Below are 23,549 nucleotides of genomic sequence, written 5' to 3'. Positions count from 1 at the left end.
ATAATATTATAAAAAAAAAAATAAAAAAAAAAATCTAACTATAGCCTCCAACGGAAGCTACTAGCGGAAGAAATAACTTTTTCTTTTAATAAAATATTAATGAAAATATCTAATTGGGAGAATACCTTTTGTAAAAGTTAAAAATTAGCAATGAAAACTTAGATATCCATTTTATTTTTATCCTTTGTGCTACAATATAAGAATCTTGAATTTATATTAAAATTTTAATTTATTATTATATATATAATTTTATATTTTTCAATAACCTTAAAATATCCAATTCAAATTTATTTATTTTAAAATAATTCAATTCAAACAATTTTCCTAATTTTGAATCTTATTTTAATTCTATTTGTAATCCTAGATTCCGAGTGTCAACAAGTCAACCCGTCTCCACCTCACTTGAAATGCCAAGACTACCCCTCAACTTTCCCTCTTTATCAACAAATCACGCTCTCTTTGTATTTACCTGTGTGGCTTCAGTTCTTTCTCAACTATAAAACAATAGTCTCTGCACCGCCCCCTTCTCGTTCTCTCTCAATTTTTGATCCTCCAGCTCTTGTTGTTCTTGTTCTCGTTCTTCGGATCCAAAATCCAAAATCCAAAATCCTAGCTATCTTTTATGCGAGAGAGAGAGAGAGAGAGAGAGAGAGAGAGCTTGAGGGATCCGGATCATTGAATCTCTACCATGGAACGGATCGTCGGCGGTAAGTACAAGCTCGGCCGCAAGATCGGCAGCGGATCGTTTGGTGAAATCTTCCTCGGTGAGTATCTGTACGCGTTGTGCTTGAATTTTTTTTTTTTAAAGTTCATCTTTTGAAACTCTGATCGATCTTTTCGAATTTTGATCATTGGTCGCAGCTACGCATATCGATACATTTGAGATCGTGGCTGTTAAGATTGTAAGTTCCAATTTCTCTCTCTTCATACCTTTTGGTTTATTTTGGTGCTGTGTCTTACGTTTCTGTAACTACGAAGACTTGGACAGTGGCGGAGCCAGTTGGGCGTCGAATTTATATTATAATAAGAATTTTTTATTTATAATTTTATGTATAGTAATACAACAAGAAACACTATGCAATATAAATCAAGAAAAAAATATAAACATGTTCATCAACCTGAAGATATTTAAAGCCTTTCATGGTTGCAACATATTATGAATTACAAACTAAGATTTTCTATTTTCAACGGATAACACAATATTTCATTAGAAATTAATGTCGTGGAGAAGAGTAAGATTGAATTGAATGGAATAAAAGATAATAGAGAAAAATCTTATGATGTTGGTTTTAGAAAAATCCATCTTTATACTTTTAGAAACTTTTTGGGTCAAATTTTTGAGTTTAAAAGATCTAGATTTTATTAGAATTTAGACTAAATTATTTCGTTTTATAGAAAATCTCCATGCATATTTTATTAAATTTTTTTGGAAAGTAAGTTAGTTTTTCATAAATTTTAAAGAGTTAGTTAGGTTTTATTTCGAAGTTTTGCAGAATAAAGAATTTTTATACAATTTTTTAAAGATAGGAGAAAGATTTTTGGGTTTTATTATATTTTGGAGGGTTAAGAATTATCTTAATATTTTAGGGAATAATTTTTATAGTACTTTTAAGGATAGGAGAGAGAATTTATGAAATGCTATTTTCATTTGAAGGATAAAATTTCTATTTCAAATTTTTAGGGAGGAAAAAACAATTTTTTTTTTGAAAAAAAAGGGGTAGGGGGGGTGGCTTGAATTTTTTCTAGTTGGGGCAGGGCCCCCTGGCTCCGTCCCTGGAGTTGGAGGTGTGTAGATCATGATCTGATTATATATTATATATATGTACTCATCTATGGACATATTTATGTGTGTATACTGAATTTTCTGTGTTCAGGGACCTGAGTTTTAAGTTTATGTTTATGATGAATGAAACAATTAGCAATTTTTGCTGGTTTAGGATTTTCGGAAATGATAAATTTTAGAGTAGTATTGATAACGAGAATGCTAAAAATTTCCTATTATTTTTCTTTGAACTTGTCTTTATTATTATCATTTTGTTTTCTCTTATTGCAGGAAAACGGTAAAACTAAGCATCCACAGCTGCTTTATGAGGCCAAGTTATACAATATTCTTCAAGGAGGAAGTATGTATTCTACAAGTATCTATACTGTTTACTGTTGACCTCGAGATTTAAATTAATTGTTTATGGTTGAATATAAAACTTTTTTCTGCAGGTGGTATTCCTAGCATAAGATGGTCTGGCGTAGACGGGGAGGACAATGTGCTTGTGCTCGATTTGTTAGGACCCAGTCTTGAGGACCTGTTGGTGTATTGTGGGAGGAAGTTCTCATTGAAGACAGTTCTAATGTTGGCTGATCAAATGGTATCCTTAATTTTCCATCTTAATGGACTCTTGTTTTAAGCTTTCGGCAGAAACTGTTTGTGCAGCTCATGTGCTCACTTGCAGATATACAAATTCCGAAATGAATGCTTATGTTTGCTGAGGAGATATGGTTTCAATGCTTCTGAAATAATAGTGGTTATTTCATTTGCTATATGACAACTTTCATCGACTTTCTAAAGAGCGTTGTGTTTATTTTGTCGCAATCAGATGTTTCCAATATGACTGGGGGTGTCCTGTGGCTTTTCTTATCCGAGTCACTGGTACTCAGTTAACAATTATTTAGAGAAAGTATATGGAGTATATTTCATCTATTTACTATGAGCCGACTATGGATGTCTACTTTGAAGAATGTTCACAGTTAGTTGGCCTCATTATTACCTATGTTACAATTTTTTTGTTTTTTGCTTTTTTGCAGATTACAAGAATAGAGTACGTGCACTCTAAAGGATTCTTGCATAGAGACATAAAACCTGATAACTTCCTCATGGGTCTTGGTCGGAAAGCAAACCAGGTGATTGATTTTACTGTCTTTTCTTCCTTTCCTTGTATGGGTTTTTATTCTTTTCTTTGTCATTTCATTGCAAATCATCCTGGGCTTTTATTGTGCTGAACAGGTTTACATGATTGACTTTGGGCTTGCAAAAAGATACCGGGATGCAACAACCAATCGTCATATTCCTTACAGGTACTTTTTTTTCATTTTTTTTTATATATTACACAACTAATGTTTTTATATGGTTCATGGCTACATTGCTCATACATTTTAGTGAATATCTTTAAAGAATATTATATAGACAGCTCATAAAAAAAAAAAGAATATTATATAGACAGCTCATAAAAAAAAGAAAAAGAATATTATATAGACATGGATATGTGCGTGCACAAACACACAAACTTGGATTTCTATGTAATAAATGGATACATATCCTTGCACAACTAAGCATTGCCTTCAACAGGGAGAATAAAAACTTGACGGGGACTGCACGTTATGCAAGTTGCAATACTCATCTTGGAATTGGTAAGCTAGGAAATGTTCTCCCATTTATTTTCTTTTGTGTTTTTTTCCTCCACCCCCTACTTTCCTCCTCGTCATTCCCCTCCGATGATGCAAGTAATCATCCATATTTGGTATCTTCTTCGTAGAGCAAAGCCGGCGGGATGATTTAGAATCACTGGGATATGTGCTTTTATATTTTTTGAGGGGAAGGTACGATTGCCTTTTCATTTCTTTCCTTTTTAAAGATTAAATATAGAACCATGCCCACAACCACTATCTGTTTCTGCTTTGTATTAATAATGAGTAATTGCGATACTGAGATCTAAAAGTATGATTTCTGCTTTCTTATGCTTTGGCACATCATCTCTCTAATGACTCAGTTTCTGTGTAGCCTTCCATGGCAGGGTTTAAAGGCTGCCACAAAGAAGCAGAAGTATGACAAAATATGCGAGAAGAAGTTATCAACTCCTATAGAGGTGTGGGTTGAGTCTGTTGACTGTGGATATGTTTGATGGAAGTTACAAGTGTATCTGAAGTGACTGTTGGTTTTTTTTTTAAGGTTCTCTGCAAATCTCATCCAGTGGAGTTTGCTTCATACTTTCATTACTGCCACTCACTGACATTCGATCAGCGACCTGATTATGGATTCTTGAAGCGTCTGTTCCGTGACTTGTTTGCTCGTGAAGGTATAGATCCGCAAAGCCTAGTGATCCCTCTTTCTCTCTTTTTGGTCAATTCTCGTCATGTTGCAGATTTAAGCAATCTAATAAAGCATATGCCGTAATCGTTAATCCTTCCAGTCAGATATGGAATTCTTTGCATGAGAGGAATTATGGAAATTGCAGTAACATGCTGATTATGTTTTTGGTCTATGTCCCCTGTGCTTGTTTAAACCCTTGCCCCTCCCTCAAGCTATAAATATTTAAATAGACAAATGAAGGATTAAAAAATAGCCTGCAGCATATTGTCCTAGTAGCATTCATGGGCCTTCCCCACAATGAGATGGAGATTGTGGGTGATACCTAACCCCAAGGGGTTGGCTCAAGTGGTGAAGGCCTTGGTCTTGGGGTATCACTCCCTTCAAGGTCCAAGGTTCAATACCTCATGGGTACAAACAATTATTTGGGGCCATACCCCTGGTGAAAAGTCAGTGATTTAACCAGTTCTGTATAAGGAAACTTTCGAGGGGTGCACGGGATCGGGGTTTACTCTACAAGGGTGGGTCTGAAGGGCCCTGCCTTGGAGAGGTTCCCCGACATAAAAAAAAAAAAAAAAAAAAAAAAAAAAAAAAAAGGAAGAAGAAGATTGTGGGTGATACCTATGGTTAAGCTGGAGGCAATTAAATAGAAGCCCACATACGCATAGGTATGGCCTTTTGGTAAATAGAAGTAGTCTGTATAATTTCTGAACCTGCACAACTAATTGTGAAACTACGAGTGATGGTCATTTCAATTCAGACTATTTTCTAGGCTATGCCAGATTTTGCTGCAATTTAACTCTTTACTTTATGTTTTTGGCAATTTCCAGGATATGAATTTGATTTCATATTTGATTGGACAATCATAAAGTATCAGCAGTCACAAAAGAATAGAACCCAGTCTCGAGTATCTGTACGTATATTCTCTGCTTGGTATGCTTTATAAATTTGATTATATTTGCTTATTTGGAGAGAGGGATATTGATAATTCTAACAATACTCAATGTCCATATATTACAGTCTGTTCCTGTAGGTGGCAGTAGTCGTGCAATGCCACTAGATGTGGACAATCATCAAGGTTAGTTGTTGCTGATGCATTTAAAAAAAAAAAAATTAGAAATCCTTATAAAAAAACCTCTAAAGATGACTTATAAGTCTGAGCTATTGCTTGTTCAAAGTAAGGATTTATATGAAGTTCAGCATATGAAAATACCACATTAATCATTGGCTATATGATTGGTACTAACTTATGGCACCAGTGGCATGGATTTAATAGAACTGTGTTATTTATTTTCCCTCTCAACACCTGGTATCATCTATTCAGCTGCATTAAAGAATAATCTTATATTCATCATCTAATTGGCAGGTGGTGTTATCACTCCTTTTTCAGCTGAAGTAAAAGAGCGTATTAGACCTGGAAATGCTACTGGTCCTGGTTTCCGGATGCATTTTAAATCACCAATTACCAAGAATTTAAGTTCTGAGAATCCTATTGAGAAAAATGTAATTCTTTTACTTGAGCCTTTATTTTGGGTGGGGCTGGGGGATATTTTGCCTCAATTATATGGGTTATACGTGATGCAATTTCCTTGTACATTATCCATTTACTAAAATTTATGCTAATTAGGTCACGGGTGGGATAAATGTTGCTATGTAGGTGCCAAGCGAAGACCACATGGCCTCTACGTCATATGCACTTGCTGGTTCCTCTAAAAGAAATTCCTCAAAGCTTGCATTGCCCACTGATACTGCAAATCCTGGTAATGGACATGGCAACCGAATGGGTCCTTCAAGTAGCTGGATATCGTCACTGCCACGCATCTCTTCTGCAAAGTGATACATGGTAATTTATCAGGATCATACTTCAATGACATTATAGGTTGGATTCTTTCTTAGTTTGCTTTCCCATTCGACACATTAATTGTATTGTTGACTATTTTGCAGTGTATTGTTTTGTTGTGGGATATGCTCAAGAAGATTCTAGGGACACAACCTTTGAAGCTGCAAATGTGTGGTGATCGGTGTTTTGTTCTTCACTTTGTGTCTGTCGAGAAGATTCTGGTAATGCATCTACAGAGGCTGCAATGTGCCACTAATGTGATGTGCTGCATTGGTTCCTCTATTGATGCCAGCTTGCGTAATTTTTTCTTAAGGTGACTACAATCACAATTGTTATAAACACAGACTACAAAAAACTTGGGTCCTGTGCTGTACATAGATTTCACAAGTGGCTCACAGAGAACTTGTATTTACAGTCCTATGTAATGTGAATGATGTGTGAAAGTATACTTTAATTCCCATTTCTAGTCATATATAGTAGGTGCCTTTTGTGCCATATGCTGGCTGGTGACATTTTTACTTTGATTAATTTTATTTTACTTGATCCATGGTTATGAGTTGTTGGTGTAACTTAGGCCTGGTTTGGATAGTGAGTTGAGATGAGATGAGTTGAGATGGTTTGTGAATAGTAGTGAAATATTTGAATTAAGATGTTTTATGGGGATTTGGGAAGGGAGAGAAAAAGTTGAATAAAAATATTATAAAGTTAAAATATTGTTAGAATATAATTTTTTAATATTATTTATGTTTTGAGATTTGAAAAAGTTGATTTATTTTTTGTGTTTTGTTTGGAAGTTTGGGAAAGTTATAATAATTAGGTAATGATTAGATGAAAAAGTTGAAGATTTGAAATTGAAAAGTGTTTGTATTTGTGATGTTTGGATATTGAGATGAGATGGGATAGATGGAAGCATATCTCTATCCAAACCAGGCCTAATATTCTGTATCTTTTGGATCAGACCCGTGTGTTCTGCTGGAGGAATTTTACCTAGTGCAATAATCTTGATGTCCATATTGTGTGCCTTATCTGAAGCATCCCTAAGTGGGAGTTCAAACTGAAGAAGTTTAAGTTTTGGTTTTCTTGCTTTTGACTGATTCAAAGGGTTTTACATCGTAGCACTGATTTCTCAAAGTGATCAGATCAACATGTGTTTCTTAAATTTAATTTTGAATGAGGGGAGAAGTGTCTCAGTGAGTTCTAGCATTATGACATATAAAAGGTACTTGTCCCAAAAAAAAGTTGACCTTTGTAGGGGATAGATCGTTAAAAGTGTTTGTAAGTGACTGTTCATATTTTAGAATTGCATAGAACTTTGGAGAATCTTGGTTGTTTTTTTTCTTTTCTTGATAATATAATCCATGCTATTGTTTATGATTTCTCAATTTGCCTTTCTACATATTTAGATCTGACTATACCCCCAACATAAATCATGCTTGATTCTATTTTCCTTTCATTGTTTAAAGAGGATCAGTGGTTTTTAGTTTTGTTTCAAGATGTTATTTAAAGCCTTTAAGTAATTATAGCTTGTTGATGTTCATGTTTACGATTAGATTTAAATAACCTGCTCAGTTATCAGTTCATACTTTGCAATTTGCAGGATTTCTTTTTCCACAACATTGTTTGCAGGATGAAATGTGGCAGGGAAATGCTTAATGAGGAAGAAGGCATATAGGAAATGTTGGCATTATGGTATTTCCTGTATGCTGATCTAGAGATTTGGAGTTGGCATGATTTTTGCACCCACTTGATGTCAACAAAAATTGTGAAATCGGGGGTTTCTCACCAGGCAGAACCGGCTTCCCTCAAGGGATGCATTAGATTATTCCTTTCTCTTTCCCGGGGTAGTAAATGCACCACAATTAGTAGTTGGATATGGTGAAATCTGCAAAATCCTCTATGCTGGATGTTTGGCATATTGTTAATATCTGTGCTCTTCAATCTGGAGATCTAAGAACCCATAACATGTTGATGGTCCATTACTGTTTGAGACGCATTTTCGATGCTAACTGCCAGGTACATTACGTTTGAAAGCAGATTCGTATCGGAGTTATTGAATTCATTTATAGATTGCAAGGAAGCCATCACACACTTTTATTTGGTGTGTTTCTGCTATGAGACTGGGATTCCAGGCTGAATTTCAGAAACTCATCTTGGTGTGTTTATGTGGATATCTGTTGTTTTACGGTGCCAAGCGCGAGCAAATATGCTGGTGGATTTCAGTTATAAAGCTGGCGAGAATTGGGGGGTGCATCCTCCAGTCAATGCTAGCACAGCCAAGGAAGTAGAATGGAAGATAAGATATCTGAAGAGGATAAAGTCATATTGTCCTATAAAGGAGGTATGTGGGCATTTAAATTGCATGGATAAAAAATTATACTTTGCCTTCATCGTCTTAGATGCCACCACCCTTCTTTTTTGCGTTTTGACTCCACCTCTAACCCTTTGGGAGTTCTTGCATTGTGCTACTATCATGACCCACTCAGCGTAAGTATTTTGTTTTTCTTCTCTCAGTCTATCACTTAATTTTAAATGATCTCGAAATTAGTACTAAACTTTTCACTTAATATTGAAGAACTCGATAATATAAAATGAGTGATAGTTTTATGAGAAACAACGATTTTTTTCTATTGTTTTTTCTTTAAATATGAAAATGCAAGCACAAAAATGGGTTAAAAAAATAAATTAGTGTGTTTCTTCGCAGACTGAAAACGGTAATATTATAAGCGCAAACTCCACTATCAAACGGCGTTCTAGTTTTCTTAAAGAATCATTTAAAAAAAAAAATTTGTCTTATTAGCTATTATTTACTCTACGCGTTCTATTAAAAAAGTATATTCTAATAATATTAAAAAAGTATATTCTAATAATATTTTATTCAACTTTTAACTTTAATCTCAATTCATCTCATCTCATTTGATCTCATTTGTGATAGGCCTAAAAAAAAAAATACTTAGGTGTAAACTATTGTATGTATTTATCTTTCTCATTATAAATTATATAAACAACGTTGAGTTATTTAGGTTATAGTATTTGGGTATGAACTCTAATAGATCTGCTTAGAAAATAAAAATAAAAAAAGAACTCTAATGGATCTTATCTACAAAATAAATAAATAAATGTATTAAATTACCAAGTATAAAAAAATAAATAAATTAATTGGAGAAAACGAAGTTAATTGTCTTCTAAATATTCTAACATGATGTATTGGTGTATTTCTAGATATTGGTTGGCTTATATTGTCTTTCCATCCACATTTTCCCCTTTTAGAAATAATATTTTTTTTCAACTTCAGCTAACTTGGGGCGAGGGGGGGATAAGTGGTGAAAGAAAAGTTAGAAATTGTTTAAAAAGAGTAAAAGTTGGAATTTAAAAAGAAAGAATTACTTTTAAGAACCAAAGAACTATACCATTCTATCACAAGCCATTCTAGATTTATAAATATATATATATATATATATATATATATATATATAGAGAGAGAGAGAGAGAGAGAGAGAGAGAACCAAGTAAAATTGCAAAATAAAGTTACAAAGCAGAGCAGAAGGTCAAAACCTAAATCATCATATGAAATGCAGATATCCATTTCTTCTCTCCAAATCCTTGAGAACCCACCATCCCTGCCAACAACTCTATCTTCTTCCTTAAACAGCAATCCATCAATGCACTGCTCATCCTCACACAGATTATCATCATCGTCATCAACATCATCATCATCATCATCAACTTCCACTTGATGGCAACTCTAGGACTCGGCATCTGACTTCACTTCAGGATCATCTTCTTCATCATCAAGCTGGGTGACACACAATTCAGATGAAAGCCCTCCATTACTGCTCACTGTCTGCAACACTGCGGAGTTGGTTCTCTCCATCCTGGACCTCCCTTTAGTATTGAAAGCCATCAACTTGAAGTGATTGAGTTCCCTCAAATGGTTTTGAGGATTCGACTACATAGCTTTGATGGAATGGTTAGAATGGCCAACGTACGTAGTGTTTTGCTGTAAAGCAAAACAGCTTTGGGTCCTCCTCTGAGTTATCTCTTGCAGCCATTAATATTGCAAAAAAAGAAAAGGGGGGAACTGGTCTGAATGAGAAACGTTCCATTCTTTTTGAATGCCATGAATATTATATAGTCCGTTACGAAGTGAGGATATACAGAGTGATTTCAAATATTCCATTAATGCCTTATGGGGGTCAAAGTATGCACGCGCCCTCATATTCTTTTCTCAAAAAAAAAAAAATGTACGGCCAGTGTCATGCACAAGCACGCGTGCGTGAGATAGTGATAATATGGGTCAACATCAAATAGAGCATAAGCCTTGTCATATTCAGTCACTCCGTAGTTGTATGTCAATTCCAGAACAAAACTTCAATCTTCAGGTCCATAACCCATCATTGCAATTGTATGCTACGTAGGAAAACCAAGAGATTATTTTCAGTAGGGATGAAATGCACAAAACCAACCTCCAAACAAGGCTTTGTAAACCGGGGCACAAACAATTCAATCAAAGGCCTGGCTTAAAGACATAGTCTAGCCACAATGACCACAACAGCATTCACCAATGGATTTCCTTAAGAAGCTAATCTTCCATCTACAAATCACCCAAAATGAAAGTCAAGCATACGATGGCTAGCATCAAGCATAAGAAATTATTTACATGTCCAGGGTCGTCAAATCCTATAGCTGTGTTGACACAACAACACAAAAGGTTTGGTGTGCCCTTACCACATAGGTCAACTATGAAAGTAGAATTGCAGTTAGGAGTGCTGGCAGCTAGAAGTTCTAACCATAGACCTTTATTACTTTGCATGAACCAGAAGGGAGATGAGGAAAGGAGAGAAAGGAAGTTGTTCAGGTAATGAAGCTAGCTGTGCTTTAGAGGACTGTGTGGTGGCCTTAAAGAAGGTATGGGAAGAGAGGATGATGGAAGATGGTACCCCAAAGAACCTACAAGACAGCTTGGTTGATAGTAAAAGAGTTCTACTTAGTTGTGTAGGAAGAATGGGGAACATAGAGGGAGAGAGCTGAAGCAGAAAATCCAGTTCCTAAAAATGCTCAAGGAAATGAGAATAGACACAATTTTGGAGAGATTAAAAGAATACAGAAGGAGATTGGGTTGTTATTAGATAAAGAAGATTTAAAATGGAGACAAAGGGCTAGAGTGAATTGGTACCAGTTAGGGGATAAAAATACCAAATATTTCCATAGTTGTGCTAATCAAAGGAGAAGGAAAAACAGAATTATATCAATAAGGGATGACCTAAACAGATGTCACTCGAAACATGAAGATGTGGAAGGAGCTTTCAATAAGTTTTTAGGGAGTTTATTCACATCCTTATCACCTATCCAACAGGAGATTGATGACTGTCTGAAGCATTTGGAGGCTCGAGTGACAGGGAAAATGAATGAAGCTCTTACAAAGACCTTTACTAAAAGGGAGATTGAGGATGCTATAAAGCAGATGGCACCTCTGAAGTCACCTGGCCCAGATGGCTTTGGAGCCTGTTTCCACCAAAGTCATTGGCATATCATTGGAGATGAAGTCAGCAGGACTGTTTTATCTTGGTTAAATGGTAACTATATATTTTGATCCCTCTGTCAATTTCACCTACATTGTCCTCATTCCAAAAGTATCAAATCCTAGTATAGTCAGTGAACATCAACCAATTAGTCTATGTAATGTGGCCTACAAGATCATGTCAAAAGTATTGGCTAATAGACTAAAAACTGTATTGGCTGATTTAATCTCTCCTAATCAAAGTGCCTTCATCCTTAGGAGATTAATCACTGACAACATCATGGTGGCTTACGAGTTGTTGCATTCAATGAAGGCTAGGAAGAGAGACAAATATGGAAATATGGCTATAAAACTCGATATGTCTAAGGCACATGACATGATTGAGTGGCCTTACTTAGAAGCAATTATGAATAAATTAATTGAGTTTCTGCATAAGATAGGCTGAGTTAATAATGATGTGTGTATCCTCAGTCTCTTTCTCAGTTTTAACCAATGGAATATCAGGTTCCAAGTTATGTCCCTCAAGAGGTTTGAGACAGGGAGACCCCTTGTCTCCCTACCTCTTTATATTGTGTGCTGAAGGTTTATCTTCACTTCTCAATGCTTCTGACATGAAATGGGATACAAGGGGGGTCACAATGGCTAGGGGAGGAACTAGAGTAAACCACCTACTATTTGCTGATGATTGTGTATTACTTGGTAGAGCAAAAGTAGAGGAATGGAGAAAGCTGCAAGCTATGTTACTAGTCTGTGAAAAAGCCTCAGGTCAGGTGCTGAACAAAGAAAAATCTGCCATTTTCTTTAGTTCCAACACTAGTTCAAGAGAGAAAGAAATGATAAGAGAAGAAGTGGAACTGTGATGGTTGGTTGCTATGAAAAAATATCTGGGCCTGCCCTCAGTAGTGGGAAGATCAAAGTACTAAACCTTTAGAGGCATCAAAGAAAGAGTGTGGAAGAAGATTAATAATTGGAAAAATTCATTCCTGTCTACTGAAGGAAATGAGATACTTATCAAGGCAGTCCTTCAAGTTGTGCCTGCATACACTATGAGTGTTTTTCAGTTTCCAAAAAAGTTGTGTACTGAGCTAGATATAATGTTTGCAAAATTTTGGTGGTGCAACCAACACAAGAACAGGGGTATAATTGGAGCAGGTGGGAGTCTTTGGGAAAGCAAAAAGGTTTGGGAGGGCTGGGTTTTAGAGATGTGGAATGCTTCAATAAAGCTTTGTTGGCTCAGCAGGGATGGAGGTTTTTACATAACCCCAACAGCTTAGCTATCGACATTTACAAACATAAATACTTTAGAGGGACTTCCCTGTTGGAGGCTAAGTTGTGATCCAAACCCTCTTTGATATGGAGAAGCGTGTGGAAGGCTTTAGGTCTGATAAAGGAGGGGCTGAGATGGAGGGTGGGGAATGGTAAAAACATAAGAATATGGAGGCAAAAATGGTTGTCATCACTTGTTTCTTACTATGTTCAGTCACCAGTGTGGATGATAGATGGGGATGCTAAAGTGGAGGAGCTGATACAGCAGAATAGAGGGGAGTGGAATGAGGAACTTGTCACAAACATTTTTAATGAAGATGAGGCAGAGCAAATTTTAAGTATTCCCTTAGTAAAACGAATACAGAAGATAAAATGGTGTGGGGGCCTTCCAAGAAGGGTCTTTTTTCTGTAAAAAGTGCCTCCTACCTGGAGGTTGAGAGGAGAAGAGCCATCAGAAGAGAAACCTCAAAAAGAGAAGAAGCATACATTAGATGGAAGGGTATATGGGAGTTGAACATATTAGAAAAGGTAAAATTATTTTATGTAAGGCAGGGAATGACTACCTACCTACAAGGAAGAAGTTATACTCGAAGAAGTTGGTGGATAGTGATCTCTGTCCAATTTGTAAAAAGGAGGGAGAGGATGTTATGCATGTTCAATGGAAGTGTACTGCAACAAATGATGTGTGGCTTGAGTCACTGATTATAATTCAAAAATGGTGTACTGATGAAGATGACTTACTGGATCTCTGGGGAAAAATGATGATGAAACTGTCAAAAGTTGAACTAGAAGAAACAACAGCTGTGATGAGGGCTCTGTGGATAAGAAGAAACCAACTCATTTTTTAAAACTGTTCTAAAAAATCTGGGCAAGTCCTAAGTATTGCAAGGGATGAGGTAGAAGAGTTTCAAAGGGCTCAAAGCTTAATATGCAGGAACCAACCTAATGTATTTACTGTGAGGCAAGTGAGTTGGAAGAAACTGAGAGAAAATTATGTGAAAGCCAATAGGGATGCAGCACTTGCTCAAAGGGAGAGAAAGATGGGAATAAGAATTGTTATAAGGGATGAGAATGGGGATGTTTTATGTGAAAGCCAATTGGGATGCAGCACTTGCTCAAAGGGAGAGAAAGATGGGAATAAGAATTGTTATAAGGGATGAGAATGGGGATGTTTTAGCAGCTGTCTGTGGTCAAAGAGGGCATGTACAGCAAGCAGCAACAACAGAGAGCCTAGACCTATGGAGAGCTATGGAGATTTGCAGTGACCTTAACTTTTGTAGGGTTGTTTTTGAAGGTGATGCTCAAAACATTGTCAAGGCTATTAATGAAGATAATGAAGAATTTCCAGACTATGGGATGTGATTAAAGATGCAAAGAAGATGCTCAAGAATAGGATAGATTGGAAAGTACAATTTGTGCATAGAAACTCTAATGAGGTAGCTCAAATACTTGCAAAAAATGCTTTAAGTTTAGTTTCTGAACATATATGGATAGAAGAATTTCCTGATTGTATTAGTCAAATTCTAGAAAAGGACATGAGATGTATTGACATCAATCTTTATCAATGAATACAAGGTGATACGTTTTGATTTAAAAAAAAAACTATGAAAGTAGAATTGCCACAAATGAGACCATGCCTTTCTTTTAGGAACTCTTCTCAATTTTCGGAGAAAGATATCTGTCTTTTAGGTTCCCCTTTGAAGATCTTGCTTAGAATCTATTTCTTCCATCCTTCTTCTTGTACCCTTATTAGGATGAAAAGGCATCTAGATCCTGGTTTTTAACAATCTTATCTAGAACAAAATAGATCCATACACAAAGATATAGGCCAATCCATTGATCTAGCCAAACAAGTCAAGATACCTTGTACTCGATCGGGATTTTCTCAGTAGCAAAGAAGTTCCATGCCAAATGTCTACATAATAGGATGTATGGATTCAGAACTACATATATGACTTGACAAAGAAGGTCAAAAGTAAAGAGCAGAGCGTAGCAAATGAGACTTCAAATTGCCTGATCTCACGCAGAAAACTCTAACCTTCTCATAACTTTGTCTAATTTCTGAAATGTCCAATACAATCATTAACTTTGTCCAAATTTTTTAAACCGTCCAATGTGCTCAATATACTTGTGTTTCTTTCATATTCCATAACATGGTGTGAGACCCATGGTTTTTAATGGGGCATGGATGAACATCATGAGAATTCTCAAGCTTGTCAAAACTTTTCATAATTTCATTCCTAAACATCACCCAAATACAAAATAGTTTTCAATTTCAAATTTTCACATTTTTAATCTAATAATTATCAAATTATTCAAATATAAAAATCAATACGATTTTTACAAATTTCAAAATAAAAATAATATTCAAACAATTTTTTAACTTTATAATATTTTTATCAACATTTTTTCTCTCATTTTTCAAAACCTAATAAAACATCTTCCCTCAAACTATTCCACTATTATTCACAAAATTATGAGATATTCAAAATGTCCAAACATGCCTTAGAAGTTTATTATAAAGGAAAAGCCCATATAATGTAAAAGGCACACAATGCTTCAACCACTATAATAAGGAAAAATGAGATGCAGTTAATTTAATTAAAATCCTATTCTAATCTTCTAAAGTCCTCAAATGCCTCAATTTTTCAGAAGAGACAAAATCAACATAGATTATATTCTTCTAATTTCAAACACTGCATTTAAAATAGTTTTTCAAAATCTTATATAGCATATGCACGGTATATAAAGACGCACTAACGAAATCTACTATTGTGTAACATATCTGATAAATATAGTAGAAATTGCAAATCTCACTTCAAAAGTGAGTACCTCCAGAGAAAAATGAGAGAGAAAAACAAAAGTTTCCAGTCTTTTGCGATGATCTGATAACTGAGTAACATGGCTCTTACATATTGAGGTTTCCAAACTGGGCCTAACTAAAGTCTGAATTAAAAGAAGGGCTAAAATAAATCTTAGGTCGTGGCCCAATACTCATTATAGACGTAAATACTAAAGAAAAACACTACATGCAAAAGACACTAAAAAGGTTGAGTCCATCAGGAGCTTGTTGGTCAAAGCCCTCAACTAGCATAACTCCCTTTTGTAAAACACCTTTCCAACAGCAAGTACATCCTCCCACGATCTAATTACTTCCTTCCCAAAATCCCTTTCTCCTTCTCCATGCATGAACCTGTCTCAGATCTCCTTCTCCATATAATGTAAAAGGCACACAATGCTTCAACCACTATAATAAGGAAAAATGAGATGCAGTTAATTTAATTAAAATCCTATTCTAATCTTCTAAAGTCCTCAAATGCCTCAATTTTTCAGAAGAGACAAAATCAACATAGATTATATTCTTCTAATTTCAAACACTGCATTTAAAATAGTTTTTCAAAATCTTATATAGCATATGCACGGTATATAAAGACGCACTAACGAAATCTACTATTGTGTAACATATCTGATAAATATAGTAGAAATTGCAAATCTCACTTCAAAAGTGAGTACCTCCAGAGAAAAATGAGAGAGAAAAACAAAAGTTTCCAGTCTTTTGCGATGATCTGATAACTGAGTAACATGGCTCTTACATATTGAGGTTTCCAAACTGGGCCTAACTAAAGTCTGAATTAAAAGAAGGGCTAAAATAAATCTTAGGTCGTGGCCCAATACTCATTATAGACGTAAATACTAAAGAAAAACACTACATGCAAAAGACACTAAAAAGGTTGAGTCCATCAGGAGCTTGTTGGTCAAAGCCCTCAACTAGCATAACTCCCTTTTGTAAAACACCTTTCCAACAGCAAGTACATCCTCCCACGATCTAATTACTTCCTTCCCAAAATCCCTTTCTCCTTCTCCATGCATGAACCTGTCTCAGATCTGTTCTTGGTCTTCGTTGGTCAACTGGTTACAGGTCTCTCCCTTTAGAGCACCTTGCCCACAATGTGAGGATAAGCTTTTCTTAACTTTAAAATTCCTCCCAAGATACTTCTTCACTCTGTCCTTGCCAATGAACCAACACCTCATCCTTTGGGGGATTATGGAGCTTTAACAGTCGCTGTTTCAACACTTGTTCAGGTTCTGGCTTCGAGATTCCTGATGGATCTACCGGCGGCAGTGTTGGAACTACGATAACCCTAGATTCCAATTTCTTTTTTAATTGTGACACATGAAACATAGGGTGGATCTGTGAGGTTGATGGTAGATCTAACCTGTAGGCCACTAAACCGAATTTTGTAGGATTTGGTATGGCCCAAAATATATTGGAGTCAGCTTGAGGTTACGTTTGTGTTCAACTAAAGACTGTTGATACGACTGGAGTTTGAGGTACACCCAATCTCCAACCTCGTAACTCTGTTCCTTCCTCCTTAGATCAAAATACTTCATTCATTCTTGTGCACGTTGTAAGTTGTGCTTCAGTAACAATGATATCTGATCTCGTGTCTTCAAGGAGGTTTCTACTGCCTCCAATTGGGTAGTTCCTGGTACATAGTTAATGATCCTTGGTGGTAGGTACCCATACAACGCTTCAAATGGGGTAAGTTTGGTAGATAGCTGTTGAGTGATGTTGTACCACCACTCAGCAAAGGGAATCCACTGGGACTAGTCCTTGGGGCATCATTGGTGAAGCACCTCAAATAATTCTCCAAAGTCTTGTTAACAGACTCGGTTTGTCCATCCGTTTGGGGATAGTAAGCCGTGCTCTTGTTCATCTGAACTCCTTGTAAGGTGAACAATTCTAAACAAAATTTGCTGGTGAAGGTGTTGTCACAATCTAAGACAATTGATAGGGGTAACTAGTGGTGTTTAAAGATGTGCTTCAAAAATAATTCTACCATTGTTTTTGCTATGTAAGGGTGTCGTATGGGGGTGAAGTGGCTATACTTGGTACTCCTATCTACCACAACCCATAAACTGTTGAAGCCATGAGAATTAGGAAGTCCCCCCACGAAGTCCATAGTGATGTGTGTCCAGGGTTGGTTGGGTATAGGCAAGGGTTGCAAGAGTCCACTGGGTAGTGTGTTGTCGATCTTCATCGTCTGGCAAACATCAAAGTTCCTAATGAATTGTTTGACGTCATACTTTAAACCTGAACAGACCTTCTCACTTTTTTAATAGTTTTATCATACCCCCTGCATGGCCACCCCAAGGGCTGCTGTGCACAAGTTCTAGTAACTTGTTTTTAAAGTTTTCTTGGCTGGGAATGTACAACCTATTCTTTTAGAAGAGCAAATCTCCTTTCATAGAGAAATCAAGAGCCGATTGTTGGGTCTTGAATTGTGAAATTAAAGTGTTTGAACCCCTTCATCCTGGGCATAAACAACCTTCAACTCTTCCAGCCAATTTATGGAGGGAAAATATATTAGGGCCATTGAGACTTTTTCTTCATTGTCTTTCCTTGACGGAGTATCGGCTGCCCAGTTTTCAATACCCTTTTTATATTCTACAACAAAGACATATCCCAAAGTAAGCCACTTTTGCTGACTAGGGGTGCCCACCTTCTGGTCCAACTAAAATTTTAAACTCTGCTGGTCAGTTTTGATCACAAAACGCTGCCCCACTAAATAAGGCCTCTATTTTTGCACTGCTGAAATCAATGCAAAAAAATCCTTTTCATAAGTAGACATATCCCGAGTCCTCCCCTCAAGAACTTGACTGGAAAAGGCCAAGGGTCATCCCCTTTGCATTAGGATTGCATCAATAGAGGTACTCGAGGCATCACATTCTATTGTAAAGGGCAAGGAAAAATTAAGTAATGCCAAGATTGGAGGTTGCATTACTGTTTCCTTCAACTTCTGGAAAGCTTCCCTGGACTCATCATTCCACTTAAATTTATCATTCTTCAGCATTTATGTGAGTGGGGCAGCAATGCCCCTATAGCTCTTGATGAATCTCCTATAATAACCTGTGAGTCTCAAAAACCCTCTTAGAGCCTTAAGGGAGTTAGGAAATGGCCAATCCTTCATGGCCTGTAATTTTTCTGGGTCAGCGTGTACTCCATTGGAAGAAATTATGTGACCTAAGCAAGCAACTTAAGGACTCCCAAACTTGCATTTAGTTTTCTTAGCATAAAGTTGGTGCTACCTCAAGTCTTACAGGGTTACTTTCAAGTGATCCAAGTGCTCATTCTCATTCTTGTTGTACACTAGGATGTCATCAAAAAATACCAGTATAAATCTCCTTAAATAAGGCTTGAAAATGTCGCTTATCAGTCCTTGGAAGGTGAAAGGGGCATTAGTGAGCCCAAAAAGCATCACTAAGAACTCATAGTGGCCCTCGTGAATTCTAAATGTTATTTTTTTTCCAAATCTTTGGGTTTGACTTGAATTTGATGATACCCGAACCTTAAATCCAGCTTAGAGAATATTTTTGATCCGTGTAGTTCATCCATTAACTACTCTACTACAGGAATATGAAACTTGTCTTTAATTGTGACGTTGTTGAGTCCCTTATAATCCATACAAAGCCTCCAAGTGCTGTCAACTTTCCTTTCCAATAAGACAGGGGATGAAAAGAGACTTTGACTGGGTTGTATGACTCCCGAAGCTAAGAGTTCCTTAACGATATTCTCTATCTCATCCTTATGAAAATAAGGATATCTATAGGGTCGAAGAGAGATAGGTTTAGCCCCCGGACTAAATTAATTGCATGATCTCGTGCCCTTGAAGGGGGTAAGCCCCTTGGTTCGTCAAACACATCAGCAAAGGGCTCGAGTAAGAGTTGTATTTCAAGTGATGGTTCCTCTTTGCCATTCATTTCATTTAGTTCTACCCCTAGTAATAGTTATAGTAGTATGCCCATTTTTTCCAACTTATTCCCTTAATGCAATGAGCCTTCTTCAATGAGCTGAGTAGCGGCTAGTCCTTTTAGCTCCATAGGCCTTCCTTCAAAGGTAAACTTCATTGAAAACACCTTGAAGTTCCACAGTATTGGTCCTAGGTCCCTTAGCCATTAAACCCCCATGACCATATCACAACCTGCAAGGGTCAGCACATGTACATCCAACGAGAACTTCATGCTCTATATCCAGAGCTCCAGTTCTTCAATTTTGCCCTTACTAGGCAACAATGCTCCATTGGGCACCTTCACTTTGACAGTTTCATCTATGTTCACAGGTAATTGATTTCTTTTGGCTATTGCTGGATCTAGAAAGTTATGGGTTGACCTCGTGTCAATCAAGATGGTAATCCAGGTATTTCTTATTTTTCCTTTAACTCTCATGATTTTGGGGCTTTGTGAACCTATGAGAGCATTTAGTGAAATTTCTAGATTGTCTTGTGTGATGTCTATCTGCAGCACCTTCATGTCCCCCTCCTTCTCGAGTGGACCCATGTTCTGACCCGTATCAATCTCAAGCTCTTGCAAAGCCTTTTCGAGGATGTACAACTTAGGGTTCAACCTATGGCTTGGGCTCCACTTAGCATCATAGTGGTAGCATAGTCCCCCCCTCCCTCCTCTTTTTCATTTGGTTCTGGTTTATTTTGTGGATGGGTTATGATGACTTATGTTGGGTTGAGGTCTTTTCTGGTGGTGGACGGCTGGTATGTGGGTTAGGATTGACTTATTGGGTTTTTTTGGACAGATTGAGGTTTTATTCTTGTAACTTGGATAAGCTATAGGCAGTAGTTAGGTTTGAGGGATTGAACATTCTCACTGGAAGCCTGATTTCATCTTTTAATCACTGGAAACTTAGTTAAAGCTTCCATTGGGTCGTCATACACATTAGGGCCGCATCTGACTAATAATACTCTCACAAAAACATCACAATCTGTTAATTGGCCAGATTCTTCCAACCCTTGAAACCAGACCAAGGCTTGCCCCTCCATATGAAAAGAGACCAATATAATATGATGGTGGGGGTAGTGTGTTGTGGAAAGCAAAAAATTGGTTTACCTTATATAAGCATCCAGCTGGGTCCTCGCCGTAAAAGGTGGGAAAATCCAAGCAGACAAATCTGGTTTGCACTTTACCTAGTGAGTTGTTGTTATCGTCTCGGTGGTGGAGCCCCGATGAGTACTCTCCTTGATATAGGCTATGATTTTTTTTTTATTTTTTTTTGCATTTCTAGGGTTAAAGTTGCTAACTGTTTCATGATAGTGTCTCATTGCCTTTTCAGGGTTATCATTTCACTTTCTAAATGGTGATACTAAGTCTCCAACCCGTGATACTGGTTTTCCACCTTGTTGTATTGCACATCTGGGGATTTCTTTGAAGCTGCCAAGCCTTCCTGTAACTCTTTCAGCCTTGTCCCATCCGCCATTGTAGAAGAAAAGATTTGTATTTGCACAGAGATCATATCTCTCTGATACCAAATTTGTAACAGATATGATAAATAAATTAGTAGAAATTGAAAATCTCACTTCGAGGGTGAGTACCTCTAGAAGAAAATGAGAGGGAAAAACAAAAGTTTTTAGTCTTTTTCAAAGATCTGATAATTGAGCAACATTGCTCTTACATACTGAGGTTCCCAAATTGGGCCTAACTAAAGTCTGAATTAAATAAGGGCTAAAATAAATAACAGGTTATGGCCCAATATTCATTATAGACGTAAACACTAAAGAAGACACTACATGCAAAGGAAATTAAAAAGGTCGATCCCATCAGGAGCCCATTGGTCAAAGCCCTCAACTAGCAGAACTCCCTTTCGTAAAACACCTTCCAATAGCAAGTATAGCCTCTCACGATCTAAGTACTTCCTTCCCAGAATCTCTTTCTTCATTCTCCATGCACGAACCCTTCTTAGATCTGCTCTTGGTCTTCGCTGGTCAACTGGTTACACATTGATAAAGTATTAAAAGAAAAAGCATTGGGAAAGAAACGTGGTAGCCTGGATTTCTTCATAGTCATTTGTCTGACAACGATGGCTTCACTTTTCCATACCATCACCACAAATTTTCACATTGAGAATGCACTCACGCAGACATATTTATGTAAGCTAAAGACAAACATATAGGCATATGTGTATCTCTTGTGCATATATATGTATAAAGAAGAAAATTTAAAATGCACAGCGCTCGCAATTCCTACTACGATAAAGAATAGTAGAAAACAATTAAATTTCAACTTGAGAAACCCCAAATCCAATTTGAAAGTGATTCACGTAAATGCAGTGCGAAAATGCAGGGAATATTTTTTGGGCTCCGAATACAAAACGAAGCGCACATAAGTTTTACCACAAGATGCAAGAGAAAAAGATGGCGAGAGGGATAGTGGGAGTAAAGAGGAAAGCGCAGAGGAGGCAGTTTTAGGGACAAAATAGAAAGCCGAGTTGTGGATGCCATGAGAATTGTTATGGACGTGTTTAACAGCTCTACACACGCAATCATCTGCAACCAAAGAGAGATAGGGCTTGGAGGGTTTGTGAGAATGCCTCTGGTGCCTAAGTCAATAAAATAATAGAGATTTCTTAGGGAGTAGAAGATGACCCTCGTTGTCATACATGGGTGGTCTAAATAGAACCCTTAGTGTCTTCTGTTTGATGTGATAACTGTCTAACCCATCATTTGAAATTCAAGTTACGGGATAGTTATACGAGCTTCACTTGCTTTTGATAAACTAATCACCACTCTCCCTAGATTCTTGACTAGCTATCACTATATCCTTTCGATGGGCCAAGTCCTCGACTCAGGGCTTATTGAGTTAAGCTTGGGCTTAGGCCCATGATATAGTTCAGTAGGCCCTTGAAAGGGGAAAGGATTAAACCCCTTCTAGTTATCCTGCAAAGTCTCATCACGCGTAGATGAATTTGTGAACCAAGAGTTTCCCATCAGGACTTCAAAGAGCCTGGTTCCCGATAAGCGTGGCTTCGAGATCATCATTTTTGATCAGGAAGAGGCGCACATTTGTTTGGTACAAACTTGGATAGATAAGAACAACAATTCTACCTGGTCACATACTATACTAACCCCCTCCAATATTGAGAGATTTGTGATGATGCCTAGTAGGGCACATGTTTTTGGTTGCCAATTTCTGGGTGCTCTGTCATTGGCCTGTGGTCTAAAAAGAGGTTTGTCGCCAGTGGCGAGAGGTAAAAAGAAGAAGGCTTTCTTAGGAGCATCATCCTCCACAAAAACCACAGCAAAACCTTCGGATGAATCTAGCTGCCCTTGGCGAGTGGTAGAAAAGACTCTAGCTGCCCCCAAGTGCTTGTGACCAACTATTTTGATGAATTATGGCCTAGGCTAAGGCCGATCTAGAATTGGTGATAGAGGTTGAATATGCCCTATTGCCTAGTGCTACCCCCGAGATTGCTCCGCAGACTTTCCCTCACACAACAACCCAGGAGGATGACGTTAATTTGGACAAGGATAAGGTCATTGCGACCTTAAACCCATATTTCCTAGGAGCCCCACCTGCTACATTGAGCGGCTTCCCCTGTTCTTTTGATGCCTATGGGGAGTATTTTCTAATTGAAGACACTAAGGGCTTGTCGGCGGGGACCACTCTTGTTGCATCTGGCTCAACAGTCACCTCGACAGTTTTAGGCAGGATCTCCCTTGAGATACCTTGCATCTTTCCTCCTCCTTCTCCCGTAGGATCCTTGGGGGTCGATGCGAGTGGAAGTAGGGTGTGAATTCCTTCCTCGCCTTTTAGCATTTCCCCTATTGGAGGTGGCGGTCTCTCTCCAACTTTCCCAGTTGACCATCCTCTTGCCGAGTCTCCTCGAGCATCACCCAACCGAGAAGATACATTGGTCTCTCCTGGTCACCCACCATCCCTCGATGATAGGGGTGGGCAGCGGGGGCCTGCACCCCGCTGCCCTGCCCCCCGCATGGCGGGGCAGGCAACCTCGCTTCACCCATGCAAGTGCGGGGCCCCCTCGCCCAACCCAGGGGGCGGGT

At 37.5% G+C, this 23,549-nt stretch overlaps 1 protein-coding gene across 3 annotated transcripts; it reads left to right on the top strand.

The window, feature by feature from the left end:
- Positions 1-467: 467 nt before the first annotated feature.
- LOC108985031 (casein kinase 1-like protein 3) lies at positions 468-8,421 on the top strand. Of its 3 annotated transcripts, XR_004802539.1 has the most exons (16): positions 482-764; positions 862-902; positions 2,054-2,123; positions 2,215-2,363; positions 2,800-2,895; positions 2,999-3,069; positions 3,341-3,402; positions 3,528-3,591; positions 3,773-3,857; positions 3,941-4,067; positions 4,909-4,991; positions 5,099-5,156; positions 5,445-5,581; positions 5,736-5,921; positions 6,023-6,231; positions 7,516-8,421. XR_004802539.1 is itself a non-coding variant. In XM_035694577.1 (15 exons), the coding sequence occupies exons 1-14, from the start codon at positions 689-691 to the stop codon at positions 5,913-5,915; spliced, it is 1,299 nt and encodes a 432-aa protein (XP_035550470.1). In that variant the 5' UTR covers positions 468-688; the 3' UTR covers positions 5,916-5,921; positions 6,023-6,413. The 3 variants fall into 3 exon arrangements, 2 of the variants coding, with proteins under 2 accessions (XP_035550470.1, XP_035550471.1); XM_035694577.1 differs by lacking the exon at positions 7,516-8,421 and having other exon boundaries at positions 468-764; positions 6,023-6,413; XM_035694578.1 differs by lacking the exon at positions 7,516-8,421 and having other exon boundaries at positions 5,469-5,581; positions 6,023-6,413.
- The last annotated feature ends 15,128 nt before the right edge of the window (positions 8,422-23,549 follow it).

Source organism: Juglans regia, chromosome 10 (genome assembly GCF_001411555.2).
Source record: "Juglans regia cultivar Chandler chromosome 10, Walnut 2.0, whole genome shotgun sequence".
In the NCBI taxonomy this organism is placed as follows: domain Eukaryota; kingdom Viridiplantae; phylum Streptophyta; class Magnoliopsida; order Fagales; family Juglandaceae; genus Juglans; species Juglans regia.
The sequence above is the reverse complement of the archived record's forward strand: the minus strand, read 5'-3'. Positions and strand labels throughout refer to the sequence as shown.